Source organism: Hyperoodon ampullatus, assembly GCF_949752795.1.
Source record: "Hyperoodon ampullatus genome assembly, chromosome: 14".
Lineage (NCBI taxonomy): Eukaryota > Metazoa > Chordata > Mammalia > Artiodactyla > Ziphiidae > Hyperoodon > Hyperoodon ampullatus.
The window spans coordinates 37,547,953-37,558,929 of NC_136927.1; the positions used below are offsets into that span (position 1 = coordinate 37,547,953).

The following is a 10,977-nucleotide window of genomic DNA, read 5'->3' on the forward strand; positions in this document are numbered from 1 at the left end:
GAGAAGGCAGAAAATAAACAAAATAAAGAAGCAGACTATATTCTATATTAGATGCTAAGTGCTATGGAGAAAAAAGAAGCAGAGGTGGAAGTTGGGAGCGTCAGGGGAATGGAGTTTAAGTAGAGAGGCGAAAGGAGGCCTCACTGAGAAGGAACATTTTAATAAAGACTGAAGAAGATAAGGGAGCAAGCTGTGTGCTTGCTCACAGGAGGGAGAGAGTTCCAGACAAAGGAGCCATACATGCAAAGGCCCTGAGGTGGGAGCACATGCAACATGTTTGAGGGATGACAAGAAATCCATTGGGTCTGGAACAGAGTGAGCTGGGGTGAGGTCAGGTGACACAGGCCGTGTAGACCACTGAATAAACTGGCCTTTCCTCCAAGGGTTGTGGAAATGTACTGGAGGGTTTGGAGCAGAGTTAGATGTGATGACTTACTCTTTTACTGGATTGTTCTGAATGTTATATGGAGATTAGACCAAAGAGAAAAAAGGAGACTAGCTGGAGCCACTGTAATAATCCAAGTGAGAGATAGTAATGGCTTGAACCAGGCGAGCGGTGAGAAATGGTCAGAGCCTAGAGGGATCTTGGAAGAGTTGACAGGATTTACTGATGGATTGGAGGTGGAGTGTAAATGAAAGAAATCAAGGATGACTCTGACATTTTGACCTGAGCAACCAGAAGGATGATGATAGTGATGATGCTGGTGATGATGATGGTAGTAATGATAACAAGATAACAACATTTATTGAACACTTACTATGCCAAGTGCTTTGCTAAGTGTTACACGCATTATCTTGGTGAATCCTCAGAACAACCCTATGAGTCATCTGCTATTACAGGTGAGGAATGTTAGACAAGGAAACAGAAGCCCAGAGGTTTCACAGCTAGTAAGCATTAGGCTGAGTTTAGCTCCATGGCTGACTGACTCCAAGACCCATGCTCTAACTGACCTTATAGGTAAGCTGGTCTGAAAAATGTTCCTTTTTCCTGGAGGGGTGGGTTTCCCATCTCCCCTGCTCTGAGTGGTTCTAGTCAAAGCAGATAGACTCTGGAGAGCCAAACCCACTCTTTATAATTTACAGTCCTATTTACTAGTTTCTGTCTTTTTAAAATTTGCCTTTAGGGCTTTGGAGCCTTGAATCCTGAGTGTGTAAAGGTGAAATGGATGCATACACCCCTCAGGTCTTGGTGCCTGTCTCATGAGGCATGGAGACAATTCAGCTGTACATTCATTGGAACCTGATCAAATGACAATGAAAATACAACGTCCCAAAACCTATGGGATGTAGCAAAAGCAGTTCTAAGAGGGAACTTTACAGCAATAAAATCCTACCTCAAGAAACAAGAAAAATCTCAAATAAACAACCTAAACTTACACCTAAAGCAATTAGAGAAAGAACAAAAAAACCCCAAAGTTAGCAGAAGGAAAGAAATCATAAAGATCAGATCAGAAAGAAATGAAAAAGAAATGAAGAAAACAATAGTAAAGATCAATAAAACTAAAAGCTGGTTCTTTGAGAAGATAAACAAAATTGATAAACCATTAGCCAGAAAAAAAGGGAGAAGACTCAGATCAACAGAATTAGAAATGAAAAAGGAGAAGTAACAACTGACACTGCAGAAATACAAAGGATCATAAGAGATTACAACAAGCAACTATATGCCAATAAAATGGACAATCTGGAAGAAATGGACAAATTCTTAGAAAAGTACAACCTTCCAAGACTGAACCAGGAAGAAGTAGAAAATATGAACAGACCAGTCACAAGCACCGAAAGTGAAACTGTGATGAATGCAAGAATTCTTCAATATATGCAAATCCATCAATGAGATACACCATATTAACAAACTGAAGGATAAAAACCTATGATCAGGGGCTTCCCTGGTGGAAGAGTGGTTAAGAATCTGCCTGCCATTGCAGGGGACACGGGTTTGAGCCCTGGTCTGGGAAGATCCCACATGCCACAGAGCATCTAGGCCCGTGAGCCACAACTACTGAGCCTGCGCGTCTGCAGCCTGTGCTCCGCAACAAGAGAGGCCGCGATAGTAAGAGGCCCGCGCCCTGCAATGAAGAGTAGCCCCCGCTCACTGCAACTAGAGAAAGCCCACGCGCAGCAATGAAGACCCAACACAGCCAAAAATAAAAACAAATAAATAAATTCATTAAAAATAAACAGAGTAGTCATGGGCAGAGCTTGCATTCTCACACGGACAGGATAGGTTATCCAGGCTTGGCTACCTGCTGTGCCATTCTGGAAGGGTAAATGAGTGTTGCAATGTGTGTTGTGTCGTGCAAAGTATATGGCTCTAAATCCTTCAATGTCTCCACTGAGGGTCTAGGATTCAGGGTTTAAGGCTGCAGCAAAAAAGAGAAGATGGCTTAGATGTCTGACCTGTGCAAACCATTAACTCATAATCCACAGCAGGTAGAGCAGCTGCAGAGTTCACAATTCTTCTGAGAAAGGAGCCATAAAACAAATGTTCAAGTAGTGGCCCAAGTCTTGGTGTGAATGAGGGATGCAGGGAACCAGCTGGAGGAGTAGTTCAGCAAAGTGGAAATCATGTCCTGCTCACAGGCTCATGTAAAGAAAATGGCCCAAACTGGATCTCTCCTAGGTCTTGCTCCATGGGCTTGAAGTAAAATTAGGCATGCATCCTGACACTTTGAAGGAAACAAACCATCAACAGCCTGAGCTGGATGGAAGTCAGAGGCTTGGAACTATTTTGATGGAACTTTACACAATAGCCATGCTCCACATTGGATGGAGGCAAAATGACCCAATTAGATTTTCCCTTCTGTGAACTACCAAGGTTAAGGGCACAAAAAGAATGTTTTTGTTCTATGTTGCTATGAAGTAGCTGCACAAGCCAGCTGAGGAAGCACTGGGATCCATGGTAACTGAGCTGCTGATACTGTCACTTACCCGACACTCCCCCACTGAAGGGGCATCACTCAGAGAGAATGTATCAAATGAGAAGAGACAAAAATTGCGGAAGGAGCTGGGAGGCCTGAATTTCAGGCAGGGAACACAAACTCAGATACTAGAGGGGTGAGGCAGGGGTGTGACTGTGTGGGATTGGCTGGATAGGGATGTGGTAAACTGACAGGCATGTTTTCTGATCAAAACGGGGAATCGTTATTCAGCTCCAGCCAACTGTCACATTGCAGGAATGTAAGCCAGTGCTTCCAGAACTTTTGTTTTTTCAAGAGCAGATGTAAATTCAATTTCAATTGTGAAATGTCCCAAAATAGGGAGACAAATAGTGGCACCACACTGGGTCATTGTGAGGATTATATGACATTTACTGGGCTATAGGGACAGTGTCTGGCCCACAGTAAGTGCTCACTATGTGACTGTTAGGAAAATCCCTTCTACCCTGTCCCCAGGCACAGACAGGTCTGTGCCAACGTCTCAGGAAAAAGAAGTCTGTTCTCTCTATCAAAATGCGGTCTGGGGCTTCCCTGGTGGCGCAGTGGTTGGGAGTCCACCTGCCGATGCAGGGGACATGGGTTCGTGCCCCAGTCCGGGATGATCCCACATGCCTCGGAGTGGCTGGGCCCGTGAGCCATGGCCGCTGAGCCTGCGCATCCGGAGCCTGTGCTCCGCAACGGGAGAGGCCACAACAATGAGAGGCCCGCATACCGCAAAAAAAAAAAAAAAAAAAAAATGCGGTCTGATGCAAAGCCTAAAGAATAAACGTGGGCAAGCAAAATTCAGACAGTAAAGGTGATGATCTAAAAATCTTTCTCAAGAGCGTGCCAATAACTGTGTCCCAGCAACTTAACACGCGATCTTATTTAGTCTTCACAATAATCCAGTGTGGCCCTTATGTTCATGCCCATTTTACAGAGGAGAAAACTGAGGTTCAGAATGGTAAAGACACCTGAGGGTAAATCCTGGCTTCTTGCCTTCAGTGGGACAGAGGAGCGAGATACAAATCAAGACAAGAGTGCCAACATAGTATCTTGCAAGTTGCTTAATTTCCCTGGACCTCAGTATTCTCATCTGTAAATTGAGGATGACGTTATATATATTATTTTTTTAATTATTATTAAAACGTGTTCTCATGTGTTTACCAATATTTAAAACTCCTCTGGGGACTTCCCTGGTGGCACAGTGGTTAAGAATCTGCCTGCCAGTGCAGGGGACAAGGGTTCGAGCCCTGGTCCGGGAAGATCCCACCTGCCTTGGAGCAACTAAGCCCGTGTGCCACAACTACTGAGCCTGTGCTCTAGAGCCCCCGAGCCACAACTACTGAGCCCACGTGCCACAATGACTGAAGCTCGCGCGCCTAGAGCCCGTGCTCCACAACATGAGAAGCCACCACAATGAGAAGCCCGCGCACCACAACGAAGAGTAGCCCCTGCTTGCCGCAACTAAAGTCCGTGCACAGCAACGAAGACCTAGTGCAGCCAAAAATAAAATAAATAAATAAATTTATTTTAAAATAAATAAATAAATAAAACTCCTCTCGCTGCCAGGAGAAAGGGGGCAGGTCTCAGCCCACCCATCACCCACTGCCCAGGAGTGAGGGACACTCACGGAAGAGCACCATCAGGAAGCGGGTCTCATTCAGCATCTGGGTCAGGCCGGCAGGTGTTAGCACCATCAAGTTTTTCTCCACCAGGATGTGCAAGGGCTGGGACATGTTGATGCTGGCTTCCTTGACATCCACCTCTGGTGAGCCCTGGACAGTGCCGACACAAGAGGCCACCAGCAGCAGAGACATCCAGAGCAGCTCCATTGCTGTCCTGCAGGTGCAGAAACAAGAACAAGAACCCTTATCAACACAGGTGGTGGGACCCCATGTCATCACTCCCTCCCCATCTCCTTCCCTGCCAGGTCAGTCCTGATGTGGAGAACATGGCCTGAGCATGTCCCACTGCCCCCCTAGCAGTGCCCACAGCTCAGCAAAGCAAGCTGGCAAAGGAGAGACAAAGCGTTATGCTAACCTCAGGGCCCATGGAAACGGCTCAGGGTTAGTTCAGAGGAGCACGGTCCCACTTGGAGCAGCAGAAAGCCAAATCATATGCCAGCCACTCAAGCCCACTGGCTCCCCAGACACTAGGTGAGAATTTTTCGGATATGAAACCCAGTCCAGAATCCCAGGGTGAGCCTCTGGGTCTCAGAGATGACTGGTCCAATCCCTATCACAGCCTCTGCTTCATGCTCCTCCAGCTCCTGCTTGAATACCTCTTTTGATGGGCAGCTCACTACTTGACAGTGTACCCCCTTTGATTTTTGAGCAAATTTTCTCAAGTGTAAATATTTCTTTTAAAAGTAATCACCATAGGGACTTCCCTGGTCACGCAGTGGTTGAGAGTCCCCTGCCGATGCAGGGGACACGGGTTCGTGCCCCGGTCCAGGAGGATCCCACATGCAGCGGAGCTGCTGAGCCCATGAGCCATGGCCACTGAGCCTGCACGTCCGGAGCCTGTGCTCCGCAATGGGAGAGGCCACAATGGTGGGAGGCCCACGTATCGCAAAAAAAAAGTAATCACCATAATGCACACTTGTAAAAATTCCAAGCAATACAATAAAAAAATGTTAAATAGAAAATAGAAATTTCTCCCACAACACCACCCCTGAGAAAGTGCCTCTTAACAGTTTGGAATGAATCTTTACTGATGTTGAAAATGCCCATATGAATGTATATTTGAATGTACATATATAAAAATAAATGGAATTAGATATGTATACTGTTCATTGTTCTGATTGTCTTACTCAATGAGATGAAATATACCCCAGATACCTTCTGATAAGAGTACATATTAGATCTATGACATGATTTCCTTTCCTCTTTTTTTCTTATTCTTTTCTATTTTTATTTATTTATCTTTTTTTACAATTCTTATCTGTTAGAATGGTTTGGGTCAGCAGCTGCCTCTCTGTAAGTTCCACTCTCCCTGATAACATAGGTTTTCCCTAATAATTTAAAGCATAGGATCACTGTCACAGATCTTTGCATGTTCTCCACAAGCATAGAGCCATTTTCCTGTGTAGCATACAGACTACCCAAGTGTTTTAAATAAGAAGACATATAGCAAGTTCAGATTAAACGTATAAGGACCTGAATTCCTTCGTTGAGTGCTGTATTCCTAGCACCTGGCATTTATGATAGGAAAATGAGCATGAATGAATAGATACTTGATATTTCCCTGGGAAATATGTTTGGCACACTATCTGAGGATTTTTTAAAAGTAGACCCTCTGATGTAATTTTTTGGTCTAATATATAAAGAATTGTGACCAATTCTCAAGTGCTAAATTTTATAAATACCTGTAGCTAAACATACTTGTCATGTACCAGGTGCTGTTTTAATGCATTCCATGTCATCACCTCTCTTATGACGACTCTATAAGGTAAGTATAGTACTATAATCCCCATTTAATGAGTATAAAATGAGGCACATAGAGGTTAAGTGATTTGCCCAAGGCCACACAGCTAATAAGTGACAGAGTCAGGATTTTTTTTTTTTTTTTTTTTTTTTTTGCGGTACGCGGGCCTCTCACTGTTGTGGCCTCTCCCGTTGCGGAGCACAGGCTCCGGACGCGCAGGCCCAGTGGCATGGCCCACAGGCCCAGCCACTCTGCGGCATGGGGGATCTTCCCAGACCGGGGAACGAACCCATGTCCCCTGCATCGGCAGGCGGACTCTCAACCACTGAGCCACCAGGGAAGCCCCAGAGTCAGGATTTTAAACAAGGCAATCCAGCTACAGAATCCACTCCCTTAACCACAATAATGTACTGCCTCTCTAGTGTCCCCCTGCAAAACTGATGTAGTGAACAGTGTTTTGAGACACTAACTGAGGCTTCTGCCCAACCACCACCCCTGGTATCCACCATTCAATCACACCCTGTCTCAGAGGGGAGGACTGAGGCTGGCAACAGAGAACAGAATCGGATTTTTGGTTTAGGGCTGCAAAACAGGCCTTTGAAACTCAGCAGGGACAAGACACTTGCAAACCATAGCTCCAACTGCAAGAACTGGGCTTTTCAGAAAGAAAAGGGTTTTTGACTACTCAAAGGTTTATGCTATAAACTCTAGGTTTGGAAGAACATGTTGACAGAAGGAACAGTTACCTTCCCCCAAAGGAGATAAAAGTGTGCCTTCCTAACAGGAGGGAGGAGAATGGGGAAGAATGGCAAGAGCTTTGATGCTTCCGGGGTCCTGAGAAAGGGGTCCTACCTTCTGTGCTGAAACCCCAACCTTGTGTCTTTCTGTGCACCACTGCAGACCCAGTCCCCAGTCCCATGCCCGCCCACAGTAATAAATCAATCACTACGTAGTAAGCTAGTATTTGAGCTTTACACTCATCACCTCATTAACCCTCACAGCACGTCTGTGAGGTAGGTACAATTATGATGCCCACCTTACAAGGTGGAGACCCATCCAAGAAGAAGGAGCAAGACTTGAGCTCAGGTATATCTGAGCCCCATGCCTATGGGTCTAAACCAGGGGTCACAAACTATGGCCTGCTGCCTCTTCTTATAAATACAGTGTTAGAGGGTCACAGCCATGCCCGTTCCGTCACTATCGTCTATGGCTGCATTTATCACAACTGCTGGGTGAAGTAGTTGCAGCAGAGACCCTATGTGGCCAGTAAAGCCAAAAATATTTATTATCTGGCCCTCTGCAGGAAAAGTTTGCTACCCTCAGGTCTAAATCACAATAGCACACTGCCCTCATGCCAATACCTCATATTCTGGACTTTGGAAGTGGTCACAGATCCTCAGATTTGCAAAGTCTACTATCAGAGCACAGCACTTCCCTCTGCAGAATGGGTGAGTAGTCCTGTATCCCAGAGTAGCTGTGAGGATTCATAAAGAACTTGTGCTTGATTAGTACTTCTTTAACTTGGATTCACATTAAAATTCTCTGGGGAGATTTTAAGGCAATACTGATGCTCCTCTCAACCTAGACTATTAACTCAAAATTAAAGAAGACATACAGATGGCCAAGAGGCACATGAAAAGATACTCAACATCACTAATTATTAGAGAAATGTAAATCAAAACCACAGTGAGGTATCACACTGGTCAGAATGGCCATTATCAAAAAGTCTAGCAACAATAAATGCTGGAGAGGGTGTGGTGAAAAGGGAACCCTCCTGCACTGTTGGTGGAAACGTAAATTGATACAGCCCCTATGGAGAACAGTATGGAGGTTCCTTAAAAAGTGAAAAATAGAGTTACCATATGACCCAGCAAGTGGTATCCTACTACTGGGCATATACCCTTAGAAAACCATAATTCAAAAAGAGTCATGTACCACAATGTTCACTGCAGCTCTATTTACAAAAGCCAAGACATGGAAGCAACCTAAGTGTCCACTGACAGATGAATGGATAAAGAAGATGTGGCACATATATACAAAGGAATATTACTCAGCCATAAAAGGAAACAAAATTGAGTTATTTGTAGTGAGGTGGATGGACCTAGAGTCTGTCATACAGAGTGAAGTAAGTCAGAAAGAGAAAAACAAATACCGTATGCTAACACATATATATGGAATCTAAAAAAAAAAAAAATGGTTCTGATGAACCTAGTGGCAGGGCAGGAATAAAGATGCAGAAATAGAGAATTGACTTAAGGACACGTGGTGGGAGGGGGAAGCTGGGGCAAAGTGAGAGTAGCATCGACATATATACACTACCATATGTAAAATAGATAGCTAGTTGGAAGCATCACGTAGCACAAGGAGATCAGCTCCGGGTTTTGCCATGACCTAGAGGGGTGAGATAGGGAGGGTGGGAGGGAGGCGCAAGAGGGAGGGGATATGGGGATATATGTGTGCATATGGCTCATTCACTTTGTTGTACAACAGAAACTAATGCAGTACTGTGAAGCAATTATACTCTAACAAAGATCTATTTTTAAAAAATTGCTCAAGGTGGGGTCTAGATATCTATATGTTTTAAAAGCTCTTCAGATGATTCTTTTTTTTAACTTTCTATTTGGAAAATTTTGAACATACACAAAAACAGAATGGTGTGATATAACATACCCCCAAGGTAGCTCATCACTCAACCTCTGTTACTGTCATCACCAATCTTATTTCTTTTATACTCCCATCGACTCCCTGCCCTGGATTATTTTTGAAGCCAGTCCCAGGCATCGTATTATTTCATCCATCAATATTTCATTATGAGTCTCTAAAAGATGAAGATTTTATAATAAAACATAACCACAACACCATTATCACACTTAAAAAAATTAACTACAATTTCCCATATCATCAAATATCCAGACAGTAAACCACTCTGATTATTTCATAAGTTTTAAGTTTCTTTAAATCAGAATCCAATTGAGATCCATGTATTGTCATTGATTGTCATGTCTCTGAAGCCTTCCAGGTAATTCTGTCCTGCAGCCTGTAGGCTGAGAACGACATGGTCAGATAAAATCAATACAGAGAGAGTTGAGATAAGGGTGAAGTCACGGTGTAGAGCCTGGCTTTCTGGAAAGACGAGCGGTGCATATGATTCACCTCTGCATTTCAGCCAAAGGGCTCACTACTGCTGAGCCCCACGGCCCACCAGGTAACACGACACTTGTTAGCCCTGGGTAAGTCTGGTACAGTGTGATGACTATTAGATGGAACTTTTGTCTCTAGTATTAATTCACCTTTGTTGACTTGGGAGAAAACGCACAGCATAAGAGCTGTGAGTTGAGCTTAGTCAGTGTCTAGTTGAGGACTATAGCCTAGGGAGACAGCCTCTCAGATGTCTCTGAGAAACTGCTCAGAAGATGTAAGGGGGGAGGTCAGTCTATATGTAATTTTGGTGAAGGAGTACGTGCAATCAAACACACATCTCAGCAAGGAACCAAAGCCCTAGTTATTGGTTTTAGTGCTTTTCTAAGTATGGGAAGATGCAAGAAATTGTGTTCATAAAAATATCTCCTGAAAATAACTAACTATCTGAAGGCCTGTTCTGCCAGTTTGCCCAGACCACAGAGTGCCTCATTCCTCACCTCTGCCCCAAACTCCTTTCAGGGTGAGTTTAAGGTCGCCCCGCTGCAGTGACTAATGACGTAATTCTTGTGGAACTGGGTGGCGAGCATCATTCTCTAGTTGGCACCTGTTTGCTTATTTGTTCATTGAATCATTTACTTGCAAAAGAAAGTATCATCTAAAAGTTCTTTGCCTAGATGGAGACATCAAAGTACTAGAGAGTTAATTTTATTTTACAGAAAATCACTAGAATAACCACTTCTCAGTTATGTAAACATAAGGCAGTGAGGGCCACCCAGAACCTTCCTGCAACTGACTATTGGCGACCCCTTCCAAACCCCTTGGCACACAGAATCTCTTGTTTGGCAGGGGCGGGAGGGTTTTGCAAAAGTGCCAATAGGCCTTCCGGAAAGAAACCTCAAGACTTGAGGTTGTTAGACCCTCTCTGAGAGATCTGGGTAACACTTGTCAGAGGGAAGGGAAGCCTGGGCCTGTGGTCTCACCTCCGCACCAGGACTCGGGAGACCTGTGCTGCCGTGCCCTCTCCCCAACCCAGCGGGTGACCCAGCATCTGAGAGCAGCCGAGGCAGTGGAGGCTGCCCTACTACGCTCTCCCCTCACAGGTCTTTGACACAGGATTCCCAGGGACTCCTGGTCAATTCATGGGGAGGGAGAGGTGGGAGACCCCCGAGAGGGAAGAGCCAGGTTTCCTGCCGGCTGGAAACGCTTTCAGAGCCCCAGGTCTCACGGGATGGAGCTTGAGCCCCTTGAGCTGTGCAGAAAGACCTCCACCGTCAGACTTTGCCCACTTCAGTCTTCCCAACTCCTGATCATTCATTCATCCACTCAATCACTCATTCATTTGTTTGTTCATTCATCAAATATTTTTTAAGGTCTCCATGTGGGCTAAGTACCATTCTAGGTACAGAAGGGAACAAAATAGACAATAGTTCCTGCATTCATGGAGCTTATATTCTAGAAGAGGGAACAACTGAATGAGATAGAAAGAATACCGAGT

General features: G+C 44.7%; 1 protein-coding gene across 1 annotated transcript in view; it reads right to left on the reverse strand.

Moving 5' to 3' along the window:
* PDILT (protein disulfide isomerase like, testis expressed) overlaps positions 1–4,750 on the reverse strand; it is a gene marked incomplete at its 3' end in the record, with an annotated part of 29,236 nt that extends 24,486 nt beyond the window's left edge. The window contains exon 1 of the mRNA XM_079719275.1: positions 4,546–4,750. Within this exon, the coding sequence (XP_079575401.1) occupies positions 4,546–4,747 (202 nt within the window). The 5' untranslated portion in view covers positions 4,748–4,750. The remainder of the gene's footprint in view (positions 1–4,545) is intronic.
* Between the last annotated feature and the right edge of the window lie 6,227 nt (positions 4,751–10,977).